At 35.9% G+C, this 22839-nt stretch overlaps 2 protein-coding genes across 2 annotated transcripts in view; both read right to left on the bottom strand.

The window, feature by feature from the left end:
• Positions 1-22839, bottom strand: part of LOC111514110 (uncharacterized) — a 37108-nt gene that overhangs the window by 13214 nt on the left and 1055 nt on the right. The window contains exons 3-4 of the mRNA XM_074170750.1: positions 18500-18651; positions 18327-18424 (exon numbers count right to left, since the gene is read on the bottom strand). Coding sequence (XP_074026851.1) covers positions 18327-18403 — 77 coding nt within the window. The 5' untranslated portion in view covers positions 18404-18424; positions 18500-18651. The remainder of the gene's footprint in view (positions 1-18326; positions 18425-18499; positions 18652-22839) is intronic.
• On the bottom strand, positions 9485-11438 carry LOC141480565 (uncharacterized). The gene is made up of 2 exons (XM_074170746.1): positions 11257-11438; positions 9485-11193 (listed from the first exon to the last, which is right to left on the bottom strand). The coding sequence occupies exons 1-2, from the start codon at positions 11406-11408 to the stop codon at positions 10482-10484; spliced, it is 864 nt and encodes a 287-aa protein (XP_074026847.1). The 5' UTR covers positions 11409-11438; the 3' UTR covers positions 9485-10481.

Here is a 22839-nt window from a genome sequence, read left to right as displayed (position 1 = left end):
GAGATTGTCCAAATGATATCATGGTTTTCATTGTAGATGTTATCCCAGGTTTTCTAACAACAGCCACTTGTTCACCACCCATTTCATAACGAATTTCGTCAAAGAGAAATGCAATTGCATTATTCGAGAGATAGCATGTTTTCGCTACATTTTAAGATCACTCACAGACAGAGCGTTATGTGCTAACTGTTTAGCATACACTTGTGGAATGAGCTTCTTTTTATGCACACCTTTCTTTTTGATAGTGCAACTCGTTTGGGATTGTTCAATGCGATTTTGTCTATTATAAATGAAACCCATAACAACAGTTATTCGATTTTCTTCAATTCCAAAATAATGAAAATCTCTTCTTCACTTCCAAAATCGATAAGGTTATTTTTTTCATCCAAAATACGCACTGTAATGTTGTGAATCAATTGACGACCTTCTGGACTGACAGGCATATATATAATACTGTGTGGTTCTTTAGTAAGATTGTAGCCAGGTTCAACATCAATATCGAATGAGAAAAGAATGTGGGATTCTTCACCATTTATATATGAACCAGATATTATATTGCAATCTAAGCGGATAAGTCTCACAGTTGTAATGTTTATTGGTAATGATGATTCATGTATCTGATTTGGTGGAAATATTTCATGAGCGAACCCCATCATTTCTGCTATTGAATTTGGATGTGTCAGATCAATTTCATATTTGGATCGCATTTCACATTTGAATGTATTATTATTGGCGTGTAGATAGAAAATATCATCTGCAACGACATCATTTGGTTTTTTATCATGAAACAATCTGAACATGATATGTTTCTGTATGACGGCATTGATCTCTTCTATTTCATAAGCACCACATGGAATTTCAATTGTCAACTTTTGGGGTATCGATGAGTTGTCATTACTGATTCTAAAACTAACTAAGTTATTAGCTTCAGTTATATTATTGATTGTATTGCACCCATAGAATCCCAAAAGTCCTAATCCATAACGACTGTTCCTATCCAATTCAATTGGTGGAAAAAAATCCGCACTCAAGACACTTGTCCCGACAGCTTGTAGCTCGAACTTTCGTGACATGACTGATGAATATTTTGAAACACATTTCAATTTATTATTGTACACAGCAACAGCACATTTGAGACAATTTACACTTTTTGGAAGGTGTTGTATTGTAATAAGTATCATTTTTATTGATACCAATATTCACATCCTCTATATTACAAATACAACACATAGATTTCCGAGGTATAGGACCGTCATTAACATCCGATTCTGAATTTTGATCGTGGTGGTGGTGCTCATAACAATATCTATGTTTCATTATATCGATGTCATCTTGCAGATGCTTAGGCAACTTTTCCCAAACATATGCAATCTCATGTGCAACACATGCAAGTATCACTTCCTTAGGCATATTTGCAAGCATCACTTTATCCATTTTTTTCAAGGTACCATATTTTGAAAACATTCTAAGTGAAAACCCCATTCCCTTGATAGCCTCCCGATCCAGTTTTGGTGTTGAATCCATTTTTATTTGGAAAATTATTTAGAGAGAAACTGCAAGCACAAGTGACCACAGAGAGCTGTATTAAATTTCTGTTGTCGATCATAGTTATATTTGATTTTTACATTCGAACATTTTCGAAAGAATCGAGTCAATTCCAATGGTGGGGGTAGATCTCCAAAACTATCGAAATATGTGACTTCTTTCCCACATTTTTTATATGCCACCCAATGTGTTCCTGGTCCACTTATTCCATCTAAATTAACAATAGCTGTCTCGTTTTGTTTTGGACCTGAAGATGGTAATCTATCACGCATAAAAACACCACGAAAATGTGGAATTTTCATTTTTTGTGCATAATAACTGAGATCGAGATCAGTAAGAGGCCTCTGAGGTAGGGGTTCAATTAGTTTTTTGTTTTGTTTGTGGCTTTGTATGGTTTTAAATATAGTCCTAAACCTTTACGGTATGGTTTGAGATATATTCCACTTCCGCGTTTGCCTAATGCTACAGCCTCCATGGTTTTATTGTGACGATTGGCTTCCATTAAAGCCGCTCTGCTGGCTTTTGCCGAATTCACGGCCTTGGTAATACCAGCAGCGGCTCCCGCCAAACTTCCTAGTGCGGATAGTCCAGCAAAAATTGGTATCAATGGTAAAAGTCCACCGATCTTGGGAACAGGAATTATGCGTGGTGTGCGGATTTTCTTCTTTCCACCGGCAGCTTTAAGGTATTTACGTGCCGCCTGCAATGCCACAGTGATAGCTTTTTTGCTATCATTCGTCACAAATTGATTCCCACCAGCTTTCTTCAATACATTTCGCACTTTATGGACTATCCCAGCACCAAATGCAACTTTTTTAATTTTATTTTTCTTCGTTTGTTTCCTCTTACATTTTTTCTTATTGGTACTACAACCCATGCCCATATGTCTTTTCGCTTTCATAATGTTGGTGACAAGTAATGCAGCTGCGCTTTCCCCAATACTCGCGTCCTTCGATTTAACCCTATCCCAAGCGCTGTATTCAAGTTCTTTGTCGGCTAAATGTCTTGCTGCAAGATCGGATGGATGCTTAGAATATTGAATATCGTGTTTTTTGCATTCAATATCTAATTTATTGATTCCAGGGTCGTTACGAGCTAAACGTTGTTTCAATTTTGTACCCGGTCCACAGTATTGATAACCTCCGGGTAGATGTAATTCGAAAGGAAGTTTGTTTATTAAATCATTAACAAAACCACAACCTCATTTAATTTTACGATCACTTTCAATACGTCCGTATCGTTTGATGGTACACATTGAAATGAATAAGCTAATAACATTTATATAGTCTCCAACCACGGCACGATGCGCATTGTAAAACAGAAAGAAAAGTTTGCTGTAGATAATCTAGATGAGAAATTTGGTTGTGGATTGAATGGACAAAGGGTATTCAGACATGGTCCACTACTTCCATCATCAGTTCGAGGACTCATTATAGGACCTTCAAATTGTGGAAAGACGAATGCAATGATATCACTATTAACACATCCACAAGGACTGAGATTTAGAAATGTGTATCTCTATTCGAAATCACTCAATCAACCTAAATATCAGTACTTGCGAAGTGTTTTGGAACCTATAAAAGGATTAGGTTTTTATACATTCAGCAATAATGCAGAAATAGTGGAACCCTCCGACGCTAAGCCTAATTCTGTTTTCATTTTCGATGATGTGATATGTGAAAAGCAAGATATTATTAGATCATATTTCTGTATGGGACGTCATAAGGATGTTGATTGTTTTTATCTAGCACAGACATATTCACGGGTACCCAAACAGTTAGTGCGTGACAATACCAATTTCATTATAATGTTCAAACAAGATGAGACGAATTTACATCACATTTATTCAGATCATGTTTCACCCGATGTAACATTCAAACAATTCCAATTGATGTGTGTTAAATGCTGGGAGGACCAATATGGATTTCTAGTCATTGATAAGGATAGAAAAATAGATGAAGGTAGATATCGCAAAGGATTCGATAGTTTTATATACCCATGATCTTGTTTTTGGAACTTATTCGATCACTGAATATTGTAGTGGTCACTTCACCAACAAATTAAGCTTTAATTCAAAAAAGGGCATTATGAATACAAAAAAAGATCCTGAAAATAAAAACAATGAAATAAATTTGAAACGTCAACTAGTAGAGACAACAGAAGCTGTCAGGCAGAAATTCAACTCTATCAAGAATGATAATATTGAAAATCGTACGACACTTGAAAGATTGTATGAGCCCATAATGAAACCATTGAATGTTTTATCATCAAACGCTACTTCTAAATCACCAGTGTTATCACCAAATCATGGAACTGTTCAATCTACTTCAAATTATCCCATGAGTACTCCAATAGGAAGAAAACAATCTTTTGGTAGTGTATCATCTGTGAATAGTGACACGAGCACACTTCAAGACGATATGAGAACAACTCTATTCGAAACACCATCATCGTCCCACATCGATTCCTCGGATCCTGACATCTCACCTGTTATGAATGAAAGTGGTGAAGATGTTTTGATGAAACATTTGAATAATATAAAATCTAGAAATCCAGCATATGATGGAACATTTGGCGTACGTATGGATCCAATTACACAAAAGCTGAAAATGGGAAGTCTAGTGGTAAATTTCAAAGATGGAAACATTTCATTTTGGGATGCTAATAAAGTGAAAAAATATGAATGCGCAGGTAGTCCAGAATTGTATGATATGATTTTTTTGAAGAATCCACAAGATGTTGATAATGAAGAAACTCGTCAAGTATATTCCAAAATATTGAAAATAACGAATGCTCCATATAAACAATATCATCTGAAGAATGGTTTTAAAAATACAAATTCTAAAAAATTTCGTGAAGTTATCAAACCTCTATTAGCCTCACGACAATATCCAATAAGAAGTAGAAGTAAAATTGGTGGAGCACTCAAACGAGTGAAAATGGAGAAAATATATAATTCTAAACCTGTGAATTATGTGTACTGGAATTCACCGAAAGAGTTAGTTGCTCGCCTACGACTATTGGTAGCTTCAAAGTCAGCCGGACATACCGGACATGATAATGAAATAATTTCAATAATTGAAGAATTACGTGAAGAAGGTATAATATATTAACATATTCACATGTAATGATCACTGTCACATCATCATTCAATGCAGTAACATTATCACCTTTTCTCTTTAATCATATTGAAATAGAATGACTAATGAAATAAGTGATGTCAAACGACAAGTTGTTAATGAATTACATAAACCTGCAAGACGTAATTTTCGTAGAAGAATAACCACCATCAAAGGTTTTGCAGATCTATGGCAAATAGATTTAGCTGAACTGCAACCTTATGCAAAAAGTAATGAAGGATACCGATATATACTTGTAGTGATAGATTGTTACTCCAAATATCTGTGGACTGTAGCAGTTAAAGATAAAACAGGTAGTACAGTAACTAATGCAATGAAACATGTACTGAAAGAAGCCAAATACTCCCCCAAACACATACAAAGCGATCAAGGGAAAGAATTTTTCAATAAAAGCTTCTCATCTCTCATGCGAGAATATAATATCAATCATTATTCAACATTTAGCACAAAGAAGGCAGCTATAGCAGAAAGAGTGATTCGTACAATAAAGGCATGGCTCTACAAGGAATTTTCGATGAGAGGTCACCACAAATGGCTTGATATTCTTCCAATTATAACTAGTAGATATAATAATAAAGTTCATCGTACAATAGGTATGGCACCCATCAATGTTGATTCAACAACAAAATTAAAATTCAAGGGTATCAATGGAATTGGAGGAAGACAAAGTAAACCCAAATTCCAATTAAATGATATTGTACGTATAAGTAAATACAAACATATTTTTGAAAAGTCTTACACTGCGAATTTTACCACGGAGCTATTCAAGATTGTTAAAATTAATAAAACCATCCCAACGACTTATAATCTTGAAGATATGAATGAACAGCCGATTAGAGGATGTTTTTACGAAGAAGAGTTATTACGAACCGAGAATCCTGACGTATATCTGATTGAGAAGGTGTTGAAGAGAAGAAAAAATAAAGTATATGTAAAGTGGTTAGGCCTTCCTAGCGAACAAAATTCTTGGATTGATGAATCAAATATGGTTTAAATGTATATAATAGTGACTTTTATGAATAAAGTAATATTAAAGTTCATTATTGTTTTCATTTCAATTATAAGTATGTGAACTGAAAAATATTGCAGCGGTAAACATTGCCCCAGCCATTCGCAATGTTCTGTGTATACCAAACCAAATTAATTGTATACTCCATTCCCGCTTATATTTTTCAACTCACGATATTGAAAACACATTATCATTCCCAAAACTAATCGCCGTCACTTTGAAATGCAGTATCCAACTCTTTTTGCCAATTATCTCTCACTGATAATGCTGTCTCATAAAGCTTAGTCGACTCCTCAAGCTCAGCCTGAGCTTGCATTCTCGAACGTTGATGGAATTGCTTATCTTTACCAATTTTTGAACGGAGTTCATCAGCATCTTTAGACATTCTAGCCAATTCAACCTTCGCTAATGCAATCTTGGCATCTAATGCTTCAAGAGTTTCATTATTAGCATTAATAGCTCGCTCACTCTTTTCAAGTTCAGCAATAGTCATCTGTGCCTTTACAAGACGGCATTTTGCTTTCCTTTTCATTTCCCCAAACCGATGGAGGGGACTGAAAGAAGATAGCGGTTCAGCTTTCAAATCACTCTTCATTTCTTTAGGAGTACCTTTTGGCTTCCTCTTCGATCTGTCACTTTTCGTTGCGGGTTTTTTCTGTCGCACAACACTTTTGGATTCTTTCTTTTCTTTGAAGTCAGTGACAATCGATGAAGATGCCTTAGTAACCTTCCTCTTGATTGTTCTAGATTTCTTATCAACACCAAGAGGAAGGGTAGATGAAGAGTGTTTGAGTGATGATAATTGCGAAACGATCGGATTTTCAATAATAATTTGCTCATTTGGTTCTGGCACATCTGCAAAGTTAACGAAGTCGTTAATATCAAAATCATTTATCGAATCTTGACTCGATAAATGTAATACTGGAATATTTTCAAAATCAGTCTGATCGATATCAACAAGTGGTGAACCATCTTCAGCAATCAATAGCGGCATAGAGCTCATGATTATTAAGGTCTGAGGAATGATATGTGATAGCAATAGAATGTGGATAGGAAAGGTGATGATGTTACTGAGACCTCACCATTTATAGAAGAAAATAAACTAGCGCATGCGCTCTTTCATCAACTGGCACATGCGCTCTCTCACTAAACTATTCACGCATGTAACAATCTTTGTCATTTAAGAGGAAAACTTTGTGTTGCATGCATGTATTTTTAAATGTTAGAAAATAATACAAATAAATTCAAAATATATATATTTATTAATAATAGAGGACAATAACGATAATAAAAAATGAAAAATGTTAATATGTCTCTGTGGATGTGGAACGTTCTTTGACTCTATTCCTCAATAGTTGTTGCTCGTGCGTCAAACACCAACATTGAAAAAAATGGATTCTCCTATTGGTGTAGAGTTGACCAACCTTCTCACACAGATCCCAAGTACTTCTACATGCATTGCATACATGATTCCAACAATTCATGGAATATGTATCACAACGCAAACAACGTTGCAGTGGAGTTGGAACGGCAGCACAGGTACCACAAATATTTCTACAGATACCTATATTGTTAAATATTATAGGTTCGGAACACTTCAGACACTGTAACTGTTGTTGACGATAATCCGATTTTGTTCGCTTCGGTGGATGAGAAGGAGGCGATAGTTGAATCCGCAACACGCAATCACTACACATACCAGTACATGGATTGATTGAATCCTTAGGTCTACTTATTTGACAAAAGTAGCACACAATAGCCCCTGCAATCATCATTGGGTAGACACACACTTTTGGTTTTTCATTCCACTCTTTTGGAAACGGCATTTTACTAATTCGATTAGAAATATTAAGAGATGACTTACAGAAACTCTGAATGCTCTCTCCTATACCTACGATCTCTATTTATACAAATCAACATCATGTGGAAGTATAGTGGGATAACTTCTCCTACTATTCCACTCTAAACGAGTCAAGTGGGAGTCGCATCACCTCCTATATAAGTTGACTTGCAAACCTAGAGTTCATTCATTCACTCTCTACAACTGTGAGCAAACAACAACAAGATGAATTCTGCAAAAATAAATGCTGCATTAAATAGAATAGCTGCTGTTGATGAAAACAATTGGATAGACGAATCAGATGATGAGGATGTCAATGTTCCGCTAGAGGAAGTAATAGTTGAAGCAGAAGATGTTGGAGTCGATGAAGATGAGATAGACGAAGTTGAAAACGAGGCCAACCAAAGCGACGAAGATGATGACGTGATGGAGTTTGAGAGGGTCATGGATGAAGAAGGAGATGATGAAGGGATAGAAGCTGACACAACTGAAGGTGATGGTGCTATGAGGATCGGTATGCGAACACTCAATGTCAGTGAGACACTGGAAGATCCCTTGGATTTGTATTGTGCATTGGATGCATACGTATTGATCAGCACAATAGATGGAGAGAACAAAAAACTATGTTGGTGCTGCTTTCGGTTTTATTCGCATAGAAACAATAATGGAGGGTGGTATGCCCATGTCAACACCCACAACACTGTCTCAATTATGGAAATGGGACAGAATTGGTGTGAAGCTTGCGAGAGGCCACTAACAAACTTCACCCGAGTATCTACATGTATTATATGTAATAATGTCCAACCTGTGGCACAATAACCGTGGACCTACTGGTCAAAAAAAAAAACAACAGCCCTTTTCAGGGCTACATTATTCACACAAACAGTAGTTAGTTGTATTAGTATTCATAGATTATGTGACAAATGAATACTTTGACTAATAAAAGTCTAAGTTGGAAATTTGTTAGTCTTTGAATATCTATACATTATATGACAAATAAATTACTATTTGTTAGTCTTTGAATATCTATACATTATATGACAAATAAATTACTACTTTGACTGAAAAGTCGAAATTTGGAATTTGATAGTCATTGAATATCTATGCATATGATGAGTACTACTTTAAATGAAAGTTGAAGTTGGCATTTGTCAATCATTCATATGCATATAATGATGAATACTTTCACATACATATATTTCGTTTGAGATTATAATGTTAACATAATGTTAACAATGGTATGAATCTGTTTCTGTTTGAAAGTATAATGGTAGCTCTGAAAAGAGCTATTTTTTTTATTGTTTCAGTCTTTAATTGTAGCCCTGAAAAGGGCTGTTATTTTTTTATTAATCCATGCAATGATATGGACTAACGCTCCTCATCATCAGAAACAATAATTATGGTATCGTCATCTGAATCAGATGATATACTAATGATATCATCCTCATAGTAGTCATCTGAATCAGATGATATACTCATGATGTCGTCGTCGTCATAATCAGCTGAATCAGATGATATACTAATCACATCATCCGCATTATTATCGTCAACAGCATCTATGTCGTCCTGAATACCTTGTTCCACTCGTTCTGCGAAATCATCAGGAAGATCATAGATTCGCTGCAGAAATTGAGCGAAGGTTGTACTCAAATGATCAGACGTTGAATCTATTTCATGTACTTGGATGGGTCCTGTACTCGACATTGTGGAAGAATGATATAGAACTGGGATTGTTGCTATATTTATATTGGAAGAAATGAAATGGAGGGGGTGAAATGTAGAACAGTGTTTGAGATTCGAAAACATCAAGAATGAAACTCTGAGCGATTATTAGGAGAAATTCTAGTGATTATTATGGAAAAAAAACTAATAAGAGGGAGAGGAAGGGAGGAAGAGACTGCCCCAGCCTCGCAGTGCCTCGTGTACACCAACCAAAAAGTGTGTACTCCGTGGAAGGAAAGGAAAGGAAATGATGGACGAGTAGATGATTATATGTCATCATCGGAATTGAGGACATCATCATCGATTAGGATTGGGGATGGCGGAGGACTATCCTCGATGAGGATAGGGGATGGTGGAGGACGTCTAACGTCAAGCTCGTCATCAGCATCATCACCAGAGTCGTCGTCGTCATCATCGTCGTCGTCGCTACTCATTGGGACAATGTCATCATAAGCAGGGTCCCACCATCCGTCAGGATCTGGATATTCCGAGTCATCCAAGTGTCCTTCGTCACTGCCAGTGACATGTTGAACTTGCATCCTGATGTCGTGATCCCGGTATTCGTATGGCGGACTGTGGGGTTCCGTGGTGGAAGAGACTACCTGTACCTGGCTGTTATCCCAGTAATTGAAGTTGTACCCCTGATCCGGGCAGCTATAGGGTTCGGAGGTTGAATCGGGTTCCATCTCGATGCTAGCTGATCAACTGAATGTTTCATCAGATGATTTCTACTTTTATACTTTCGAGAGGGAGTGGGAGAGGAGTGGAACATTGAGTAGGGGTAAATTGTAGTGTGACATAAGACATATTCAATGAGTAGGGGTAAATTGCAAAGTGACATAAGACATATTCAATGAAAGAGATACTTGAATGGATAAAATACAAATGAAATATACTTGTCGATTTCACTATGAAACATGTCTATTTTTTATTTTTTAAATTTTCTTCACATGAAATTATTTACAAGTGATTAGAGGACACAAAAATTGATGTGAGGTATTTGTCTAGAAGAACTTGGAATTGAAATAAAAAAAATAATAATAATAATAAGAGGAAGTGAAGAAAAATGCTCCAACCATCGCATTGTTCAATGTGTACCAAACCAAAAAACAGTGTACACCCTTTATTTCACTTCCTTTTCCTTTATTCAATATAAACTTAACAAATATAAACTTAAAACTACCATAATTAAATACTCCTAACTAACCTAAAACTAATCTTACATTTACACTTCATCTACAAAAAGAGTGTCCATAACTGTCACTATTTTTTTGTACAGCTTTATCGAAGAGGTCTCTGCTTTACACCTTTCCTGCAGAGATGCATAATTCCGATCTATTTCGGCCATTTCCTTTTGGATTTCCCTCCGTCGGTTATCCATTTCAGCCATTTGTCGCTTCATGGTAACCAACGCGGCCTCGCTAGATCGGGCAGCTCGTTCTGCTTTCTTGCATCTCTGCAGAAAAACACTCATCTTTTCACTAACCTCTCCGATAGGCTGTGGCACCAACACCTCAGGATCCGCCGGTGTCGCTGGCAGCGGTGGTAGTCGCGTCACCAACGGCGACAATATCACCAACTCCGGAGAAGGACTCCTCGGAATTTCCACTGCTGCTGGTGCTGCTGCTGGTGTGGAGGCCCTCTTACGAGAGGTCGAAAAACTACCTGCATAAGGATTAGTCCTATTGCAAGTAGCTCGGTACTTTGAAATAGGACCAACCTTTGCTGCAGGTCGTTGGCAAACCTTCTTCACAGCCCTGACTTCCTCCTCCTCCTCGAATAAGTCAGGGCTAGAAGATCTGCACCTAACTCGCGAACGCGAAGTGGTTGGCTGGTCAACCGTCACCGCTCTCGAAGATGCTGCCTCCTCCTGGTCAGCGGACACCGGCAGAATAGACGCCACAGCATTATTCACCTCCTGTGTATTGGTTGCCATTCTGAAAAAGAAGAAATAATACAAAGTTAGTGGATATAAAAAATAACATTCCTAATTTACTTACTCAAATATCAAGTTGGTCGTTGGAACGTACTGCCTTGTTGTGGAGTGGACTGCTCTCGATGAGATGACTTCTCGAACTGAATGTTGTGGAGTGCTCTCCGGAGGGTATCGACTTCGATGCGTGAGCGGTGGGAAAATGGTGGGAGCGCACATGCGCGATGAGGGTAGGGGTGTACATGCGCAAATGTTAGGAGTCGGGGGGCGGGGCTTCGGGAGGGGAGGGGCGGGGCTTCGGAAAGGGGGCGGGGCTTCGGAAAGGGGCGGGGTATCCGAAAAGTTGGTGGCGACGGGGGGGGGGGGCGTGGCCCTAACGGGCCACGCCCACTGCCTGGGCTCCGCCCAGGTGGGTGGGGCCTCCGGCCCAGGTAGGCGGGACATCTGGAGAGACATCTACGCCCTCTTCGCGCGCGCGTTCGTAACATAATATGCAACCGAACACCTAACCTAACGTATTAACGTATTAACGTAACCTAACCTAGTACGCTAACCTACCGCTATGCAACCGAACACCTAACCTATCGTATGTATTAACGTAACCTAACCTAGTACGCTAACCTACCGCACATTGGGTGGCATATAAAAAATGTGGGAAAGAAGTCACATATTTCGATAGTTTTGGAGATCTACCCCCACCATTGGAATTGACTCGATTCTTTCGAAAATGTTCGAATGTAAAAATCAAATATAACTATGATCGACAACAGAAATTTAATACAGCTCTCTGTGGTCACTTGTGCTTGCAGTTTCTCTCTAAATAATTTTCCAAATAAAAATGGATTCAACACCAAAACTGGATCGGGAGGCTATCAAGGGAATGGGGTTTTCACTTAGAATGTTTTCAAAATATGGTACCTTGAAAAAAATGGATAAAGTGATGCTTGCAAATATGCCTAAGGAAGTGATACTTGCATGTGTTGCACATGAGATTGCATATGTTTGGGAAAAGTTGCCTAAGCATCTGCAAGATGACATCGATATAATGAAACATAGATATTGTTATGAGCACCACCACCACGATCAAAATTCAGAATCGGATGTTAATGACGGTCCTATACCTCGGAAATCTATGCGTTGTATTTGTAATATAGAGGATGTGAATATTGGTATCAATAAAAATGATACTTATTACAATACAACACCTTCCAAAAAGTGTAAATTGTCTCAAATGTGCTGTTGCTGTGTACAATAATAAATTGAAATGTGTTTCAAAATATTCATCAGTCATGTCACGAAAGTTCGAGCTACAAGCTGTCGGGACAAGTGTCTTGAGTGCGGATTTTTTTCCACCAATTGAATTGGATAGGAACAGTCGTTATGGATTAGGACTTTTGGGATTCTATGGGTGCAATACAATCAATAATATAACTGAAGCTAATAACTTAGTTAGTTTTAGAATCAGTAATGACAACTCATCGATACCCCAAAAGTTGACAATTGAAATTCCATGTGGTGCTTATGAAATAGAAGAGATCAATGCCGTCATACAGAAACATATCATGTTCAGATTGTTTCATGATAAAAAACCAAATGATGTCGTTGCAGATGATATTTTCTATCTACACGCCAATAATAATACATTCAAATGTGAAATGCGATCCAAATATGAAATTGATCTGACACATCCAAATTCAATAGCAGAAATGATGGGTTTCGCTCATGAAATATTTCCACCAAATCAGATACATGAATCATCATTACCAATAAACATTACAACTGTGAGACTTATCCGCTTAGATTGCAATATAATATCTGGTTCATATATAAATGGTGAAGAATCCCACATTCTTTTCTCATTCGATATTGATGTTGAACCTGGCTACAATCTTACTAAAGAACCACACAGTATTATATATATGCCTGTCAGTCCAGAAGGTCGTCAATTGATTCACAACATTACAGTGCGTATTTTGGATGAAAAAAATAACCTTATCGATTTTGGAAGTGAAGAAGAGATTTTCATTATTTTGGAATTGAAGAAAATCGAATAACTGTTGTTATGGGTTTCATTTATAATAGACAAAATCGCATTGAACAATCCCAAACGAGTTGCACTATCAAAAAGAAAGGTGTGCATAAAAAGAAGCTCATTCCACAAGTGTATGCTAAACAGTTAGCACATAACGCTCTGTCTGTGAGTGATCTTAAATTTTTGAAATCGATTGGATTGAAAGTGAGAAAATAACAATGGTGCTCGAAACAAACAATGAAAAGTTGAATATATTCAATGAACCAGTGCTCGATCATTCTCTCATAAGTTTACATGAGCACACATATAAGCCCTATGGATCACCGCTATTCAGGAATTCGGATGAAATCAGAATTGCAATCAATAATCAAGATGTTATACTAGATATTGCCGAGAGCTTCATTTACATAGAAGGTAAATTCACCCCCAAAGATGTAGCGAAAACATGCTATCTCTCGAATAATGCAATTGCATTTCTCTTTGACGAAATTCGTTATGAAATGGGTGGTGAACAAGTGGCTGTTAGAAAACCTGGGATAACATCTACAATGAAAACCATGATATCATTTGGACAATCTCATGCTAACACATTATTGACATCTGGTTGGGGACTTTCACAATTGAAGCAAGATATCTTGATACAAACAGTCATGTTTTTAGTGGAAAACTACCACTGAAATATTTGATGGGTTTTGCTGAAGATTACAACAAAAGTATCTTGAATGCCAAACAGGAATTGATTTTGATTATCGCTCGATCATTCAAAAACTCATATATAGGTGAAGTTGATGCTGATTTGGAAATAAATAAAATCGAATGGAAAATAAGACATATTGTACCAGATGATAAACACAAGCTTAAACTTTTGAGTAGAATAAACAAAAGCGGTCTGAATGCCAAAATCAAGTTGGCGTATCGTATGTGGACCTCTATGAACTACCATCATTACGTGGGACTTCTTCAGACATATGGGCCATCAAAACAACTAACGCATTGGAAACTCCTCGTTTTGTCATCATCGCATTCCAAAGTACTACCACATCTGAAGATAGAACACAAGATATTACAAAATTCACAACTGCTGATATCAATAGTATTCGAGTATACTTGAATTCTGAAGTTTATCCATATGAGCGTTGGAATTTGAATTTCGATAAAAAACTTGATGCTCCTGCTTATTATGCTTTTGAGAGTTTCCAGCGAAGTTATTATGATAAAGATATGAGTGAACCTCTGATGGACATTGGACAATTTAGAGAGAATCCACTATTCGTCATCGATTGTTCCCATCAACCGAATGCAACAAAATCATCAACTATTGATATAAAGATTGAGTTTGAGACGAGGAAGACCAAGTTTCCAGACAACACTAAAGTATATGCATTAATTTTGCATGATACAGTTTTAACATACAATGCATTGGATGGTTCAGTTCATAGCAGATATTGACACTTTTTTTTTTTTCACTCTATCATGTACTGTTTTATGATCTTTTTTTTTTTATTTGTAACTGACTTATATCATGTATTGTATTTTATATCATATTTATTGTTTTGTAATCATTTTCTATTGTATTTCATCAGATTTAAATAAATAAAACATGAAAATAATACAAAGTTTTTTATTTGACATTATTTATGATTTACAGGAACATACAGACTATCTAAAATAACTTCTTCCTCATAATCATCATTTTCGCGACCATCTTCAATTTCCTCTCGATTTTCATCATTCAATTCAAAGTGATGAATAATCCATTCTGGCAAGTATGGTTGGAGGCTATACAGGAATCTTCTTAGGTTCAGTTCAATCATAACCTCACAAAGTTGCCACAATTCCAATTCATTATCCAAAAATTTGTTGCAAACTTCTGCACCACTCCAATAGTTCTCAGCATCACGAAGGCATAATTCGATTTGTTTTTCATCATAGCATACACTCATATCATAAACGCTTGCATGTTCGGCTCCATCACCCAACACCTTCAATTTAGACGACAAATGTTGAACCGATGATTTGAGATCTACAATATCGACCCAATCTTGACTTGCGTACTGCATCCACATCTTTAAATGGTGGAACTGAAATCGAATAAAAAAAACAATAAGCAACCTCCAATTTTTCAGTGATATAATACTCACATTCCCATTTTACTTGTAGTTACAAAGTGAGTGTATTCAACTAAGTTAGTAATGTTTATATTTCCATATAATTATCATCTAATATATGAATATTAATAAAACAATAAGAAATTCATTATAATTACTATTATTATTCAATCATATTGAATTTGACTAGAGTTATCGTTTTCACACCAAAAAAACTTTGTAAGCTATGACCTAAAGAAATTCACTATAAATTATTACTATTATTCAATCATATTGAATTTGACTAGAGATCGCGTTTTCATGCCAGCAAAACTTTGTTGGCTCTGTCCTAAATACATCATCGTATATTTACCACCTGATGAGTTGATACAAGATATATCGTCATCACTGAATTGCAACGAAATACGTTTTGGTAGCCATGTTTTAAATAATTTATCATTGCTCACATCTTGCAAAGTTAATAAAATTGATTTACCAAATCGTGTAGAATAAGTTGACATATTTTTAATTATGTACACTTCATCAATTGGCAATGATGATAAGGCCTTTTGCTCTAGTATTTCAACCTCCTGTACAATCAAATTATTAATTTTATTCAAGTCTACTTTTGAAACGGACATGATGAAAATATATATGAAAATATAAACAATTTCCAACAGACAAATACACTCACCGTCTTCCTTCTATTACGAACTGAATAACACTCTACCAATTGCTAACTGCTGCAGATATATTCGTCTACTGATTTCATAGTGTGCCAGGCATTTCTTTTATATTAAACAGTGTGAGTCACCCCCACCATGAAACCGTGAAAGATTCACATTGCTAGTTGCTATCCACTAGAGATGCCTGACGTCACAGCCAAGCCCATCTCCCAACTTGATGCGATAACAGTTGCCGGTACGAGCAAGCAATGGTCGTTGCGGTCTCGGAGAGGGTAGACGCTAGGCAAACGGTCCTCGGCTGCCGTTGTGTCACCATCGATAGCGGGGCTAGAGCGAACCTTCATCGCTTCGGGAGAGGTGAGGGCAGACCGATGAATACGCATTACTCTGCCACACGTCGTGGAGTGAACATGTCGCTCTCTAGCCGTTGAACGGTTATTGCTGTGACATCACTCCACTACTAACTTGGTGCCCTAACACCGATGGAGCATTTATTACTTGGAGGATCTTCGAAGTATGCAGACGTATGTTTGTACATAGACAAACAAGCACATGATGAAACCCTGTACCGTGCATTCTCCTACACACACACACACACACACACACACATAAACACACAAAATCTCATATGAAAAAAAAATCTGAACGATCCATGCACCAGACACTTCAAGGTCACAACGCCTTGACTTCACTGCACAACAAAAAAACTTCACCAAACAACAACCAATAAAAAAAGCAATTAATACGTCATAGTGGTGGGGGGAGGCCGAGAATCAGCTGTAAACAACTACTGATAACATTTAAAAAATTGGGGTTGTACCTATCATTCGACGGGGGTTGAAGGTAGGGGTAGCATTTTTCCGTTGAAATATGTCAAATTATAATTTAAATTTGACGTGTTTCAGGATTTTGTTAAAATATGTACCGTAACCGAAATAATTAATTTATTATATTTGGATTTCACACACTGTATATATTTCGAATATTTTTAGTCCATTATATAACGTTTCATCATTTTCATTTCATTCTGAGGGTTGTTTCAGTGACATTATTTACTTTGTCGTGTGTAGAGCTGTCATATTCATATTCACTTCATATTTAGACTTTAATGTTTCATATTCAGACATACACTTGTTTAAGTATAATTTGAACTTACAGATATTATTTTTGAATCAACTATTAATCCCAAACACTTTTACCAAACACCCGAACTGCATTATTCTACTCGACACGCGTTTCACCAACCATAAATTTATTTTTATAGTTGGACTTACTTTTTGAACTATCGTTATTACGTATATTGAAAAACAACAAGTTGGTCGAAATAAACTTGAATGAAAGTGCTGGGTAGTTCGTAATGCCAAACGTTCGGAAACTGTCAATTCGAAATCTAGTGGGTAGTTCAGAAATAGTCGAATAACATGAGTATTTGAATTGGAAGCAACAGTGTCGGCAGTTCCTTTCATGCTTGATGGTCCAAAGATTTTAATTACAAGACAACTCAATTCTCTGAGAGAAACGTGAATTCCTTATTATCAATCAAAATGAATAATTCCAATGGAGTGATAACTTTTTAGAATGTAATAAATTAGGAAATGTCTTAATACCGCTTTTAAAAAGAAATTTTTTCGTGTTTTTCAGTGCGTCAATAACGCAACTTGTAAATTTCATTATTAGCTAAATATTGTTAAAAAATCTTGACCTACCATAGAGTATTGTATTTTTCAATATCCGGGGTTTGTTGTGGAATTGGCCGCGGTGGTAGTGCGCCCGACTCACGATCGGAAGACTGTGGGTTCGATTCCTGCCTCGACCAGATATTTTTCTCAAAATAATTTATCTGGTTGAAGCTGGGATGATTCTGCAACCGTGTTAGGAATCACACGTTAAAAGGTAAGACCTCGTTAGTCCTTAGCTCGCACAAGTTTCTCAACTTCTGAGAGTTGTCGTTCGTATGGTGGCGACAGCTGATTAACGGAAAAACAGATTTTGAACAGACAGATATTGCTGAGCTGATTCTAAAAATGTATCCACAAGTATTATATCGTTGAGAAAATTTCATATCATATGAAATAGTCTAAAAATATACAGGGCTCTACTTGAGAATCTTGGCTTCAAAATGAACCGAAATAGCTTTTCAACTGAAATAATTTATTTGAGGAAGTATACGGTCGTTCTGAATTTGAAATTTATTACCCTTTAAACAAACAAATGGCGTCGTGTACAATGATTTCGTTGTCTGCCGGTATAATTGAGATTTCAAAATAACTCTATAAAAGGGAGTCTAATGAGCTAAGATCAGGTGAACTAGCGGGCATTGCACTCTACTTACTTCACTTTAACCACCGATTTGGAAAGATTCTGATTATAATTTATGTAAAGTTGTAGCGAAATGTGGCGGTGCGTCATTGTGTTGAACCATATCCTGCGGTTAGAATAATGGATGTCATATATTTTGTAGGACTGATGTCTTGTACAATGTTCATGCCGAACTTTCAGCAAGAGAATATGGACCTATAATTGTATTTCGTGCAATGTCATCCCAGACATTGATCTTTCGTGGTCGTTGCTTATATCCTTGCTTATATCCTTCCATCCATTCAGCAGACCAATAACGGATAATTTGCCAATTAACATGCCAAATAAACATTTCTAGTCTGAAAATAAAAAAAATTGATGAAGTTATTATTTCTTTCAGTACATTATTACACCTATACCCATTAGAAAATAAACAAGAATAAATATTAGTTTGAAAAAATAAAAAAACACGCTTTAATAGCAACACAAAATAAAAAATAATTCGAAACTAGTTTAAGAATGTGTTCACCATCCTATGGCTTGATGTAACTAATGACTTTTAACCAGTCTGCAGAAATCAGAATAAATCTATTTACAAAAAAAATATTTTGTTGTAAAAAAGCGTGGGGTGCTAAATATCCATTGTTATAAACACTTGGTTAGGAGCTGTTTGCCAGCGTGGAGTGTCACCACGCTTTTTTACAATAAAAATATTTTTTTGTTAATAGATTTATTCTGATTTCAGAAATATTAAAAGTTATTAATAGTTATATCAAGCCATAGGACTTATTATCGATGTTGAACATAGTCTTAAATTAGTTTAGAATTATTTTTTACTTTGTGTTGCTATTAAAGCGTGTTTTTCAGTTTTTTAAACTATTATTTATTTTCCACTTTTTGGTTTGTCTTGCTATTTCAAGCCCATTTTGCTTTAATATAAAATATATAAGCATGCACAGGCAGTGTGATTGTCTCACTTGCTCTCACCCAGAGACTGTGTGACGAAATTATTTAATCCTGGCGATCCTGATCAGGATAATGAGATAAACTTATGAAATTTTCGTATTGTCACCGATTCTTGATGAGTGTTTTGAATACATCTGTACGTTTAAAGTCACAAACTACTTACTCTCTAGACGTTTCACGCAGATGATCAAGGTTAAAGTCGCTTTTGTAGTTCATTGTTTCGTCCTATAGGGGTCTCTGCAGATATTATAGGTTATGTCGATTGTTTACATTTTTCCTTTGGAAGGAATTTGATACGTATTATTTTTATTAGTGTTCTCCGATAAGTAAGTTAGTTTGTATCTCATATAAACATATTTATCCAGTGCTATTACATTCTTACATTTAAAATTTTTTCATCTTTCTTAGTGAACTTCGTTTTCAACTATGTCGTGTAGGAAATGCTGCATTTCAAAGTGTTCAGCATCTGCACCGCTACACAAATTTCCAAATCCTGGAGAATATCTACAAAAATTCAGAATATGGGTGCACTCTATCAATCACAGGGATATCAATGAAATGGACTCAGTAATGGTGTATCACTCTAAAAGAATTTGTCATAAACATTTCGATGCTAAGTACCATTCATCGATGTCGAGTAGACTTCAAACAATGGCTGTATCTACATTATTTTTGAGAGGTAAGAAAAACATTTCCATTCAATTCTTGAACGTCCAAACAATAAAACAATTCAGGTAAAATTATTCTTCTCATCATTAACAGTCAGTTCTGACATCTCAATCCTCATATTAGCGTGACTTCTGAGATGCGTAAAAATCTCAATTTGAATATTTCATTGCCACAATTATTTTGAACCTTCATCTAAGCAGTTTTTAATAAGTTTGCCTACTATTTTATTTTCAGATGAAATTGATCTATTCGATCCAGATCAGCCGTCAACTTCTTCAACCGTGCCATTGACATTGGTTTTGGAACCGGATTCCTCTAATGGTATGTACTGGTTTGGTTATTTCTTCATTACCATATCTTGCGTTTTCACGAATAAGTTTTCATATCAATTAATTTATTGGTGGAGTAATTGACATTATTCTTTTCCAGAAAATGCTATTGGTTGTCTGATGTCACCATTTCAGCTCCTGAAGCATTCAGGAGTTTGTAAGAAGGCAATCACACCAAGAAAAAAAAAGTTATATGCATCAGTGAAAGTATTGCAAAAAACAATGAATAATATGAGGAACAGTAAAAAAAACCTTAGCAAAAGATTACATGAAGCTGAAACATTCAAGGATAAATATGAATTGGAGCATAACATGGAAAAGCTGAATTCCTTGGCAGCAATACTGATTCGATTGCAATTTCGAGAATCAAGTAAGTGCAAGAAACTAAGGCGTTTTACTGTTGACGAAAAGTTACTCTCTGTGGCCCTTTACAAACAGAGTCCCAAATGTTATGCACTTCTGTCAAAAATATTTGTTCTGCCAAGTAAGTCAACATTAGGAAGGCTACTTGCCCTAGTAGTTGGAAGACCAGGCATCCAAGATGTTATCTTTGAATCACTTCAAGAAATGACAAAAGAAATGAATTCCTCTGAAAAATATGTAGCGGTTCTGTTTGATGAAATGGCAATTTTGCCTAGTCTTCATTTCAATGAATATACTGGCTTCATAGAGGGCTTTGAAGACATGGGTGGAGATATTTTTGATAGCTACATTGCAGATCATGTCCTAATGTTAATGATCAGAGGTTTGAAAAAACAATGGAAAGCTCCTATCTCTTACCATTTTTCCAGTAGAGGGGGTGCAAAAACCTTGCAAATGAAACAGTTATTAACTGAAATAATAAGAAAATTAATAAACATCGATCTTAAACCTCTGACAGTAATATGTGATCAGAATAATATTAGTGTCATCAATAGTCTAATGAATGACACCAAAGAGAAATATTTGAGATGTGGTAACATATCCACATATCGAGAAAGTTCTTTCGAAATTGATGAATTCAAAGTCTATCCTATTCTGGATCCTCCTCATTTGTTGAAAGGAATGAGAAATAATTTTATCAAAAAGGATATACATTATTCAAAAAATAATGTCAGGAAAACAGCAAAATGGGAGCATGTATGAAAGCTTTATGAAAATGATAACAGACCAATTGACGGTTTAAAAGTTCTGCCACATATTTCTGATGAACACATCTATGAGAATAAAATTAGAAAAATGAAAGTGAAGAATGCAGCTCACATTTTCAGCCAGAGGTTTGCATCAACTCTTCAGTTGGCCAGTCAGATTGGTGAGTATCTCTTTTTCTATATTTTTCATTGCATAATTTTTGTTGAGGATTAAATCTGATTATTTCAGTTTCGAATATTTTGATTAGTACTGGTGCATAGAGCTCAATTATATTTATATCAGATACAATTTTTACTATGAAACCTACATATCAAACTGAACATTTATTGTTGTTTTATTGCAGATTCTGCAAACAAAATCGGAACCCATGTGGAGCATACATCTGAGTTACTGTTTTTTTTCGATCGTTTATTTGACTCTTTGAATGCTTCAAAAAAAAATCCAGAGAAGGGAAAAATATTACGGTGTGGTTTAAGTGACACCTCTGATCACCTTCGTTTTTGGAATGAAGAAGCCCTGTTACTGCTGGATGGAATGGAGTTTCAGAGAATAAAGAAAAATGATCAAAAAAGGCCTCCCAGCCTGAAAAATTGGTCATTCGTCATAAAAAATGTGAACAATATTTGGCAGTTTCTGAAGTCCAATGGTTTTGATTATTTGTTAACAAGACGGCTGAACCAGGATCCGCTTGAAAATATGTTTGGTCAATTGAGAAGCTTTGGAGCCTTATACACCAATCCTTCAGCTTCCCAATTCACAAGCATTTATAAAACTGTGCTTTTTAATACACCCCTCTCATTTTACAGAAATTCATTCAATTGTGAAGATGACAAATGTGAAAACTTGTTTAATTCTTTGAAGGGACTGTTTTGTGAACGTAACGCTGACAGTAATGTTACTGAAGCTATACAATATGCAGATATAACATATAATCAGAGTAGCACTCTATCTGGAAAGTTGAATGAGTTGTCCACTAGTTATGTAGCTGGCTTCATTTTGAAAATAATCAGGAAAAGTATAATATGTTCAAATTGCAAAAACACAATGTTTTCAACCAATTATGAATCTGATGCAAATAGACTCATTTCTATTAGAGAATATGGTGGTGGCTGGGCTAGAAGGCTTTGTTACCCATCCCCTTCATTTGTTTCATGTTTTATGATATTTATAAAATTATACACTTTTGTTTTGATAGACAACCACATTCAAGAACACCGGTTTATTTAATCAAACAAATTGTTAATGCACAAGTTGATTTTGAATTTTTAACATGTGAAAATCAACATAAATTAAGCGTTATTGATTTGATTTTGAGAATTGCAATTAGAACCATATTGCACCATTTCTGTAAGTGTGAATAAAATTATGCAAGGAAAATCCATATCCTATACTGGTACTAATTCAGTTAAGATTCAGGCATATAAAATCTATTTAAATAGAATTAAAAAAAAC

Source organism: Leptinotarsa decemlineata, unplaced genomic scaffold (assembly GCF_025532065.1).
Source record: "Leptinotarsa decemlineata unplaced genomic scaffold, Ldec_3_MD MMD2_P_RNA_scaffold_9, whole genome shotgun sequence".
Classification (NCBI taxonomy): Eukaryota; Metazoa; Arthropoda; class Insecta; order Coleoptera; family Chrysomelidae; genus Leptinotarsa; species Leptinotarsa decemlineata.
This window is presented reverse-complemented; position numbering and strand designations above follow the sequence as displayed.

Bases quoted from the DNA above. Each gene is read 5' to 3' on its own strand.
- LOC141480565 (XM_074170746.1), bottom strand. From the start codon at position 11,408: ATGTGCGCTCCCACCATTTTCCCACCGCTCACGCATCGAAGTCGATAC. The intron at 11,194-11,256 runs GTAAGTAAATTA...CTTCTTTTTCAG, and splicing joins ACGACCAACTTGATATTTGA to AATGGCAACCAATACACAGG.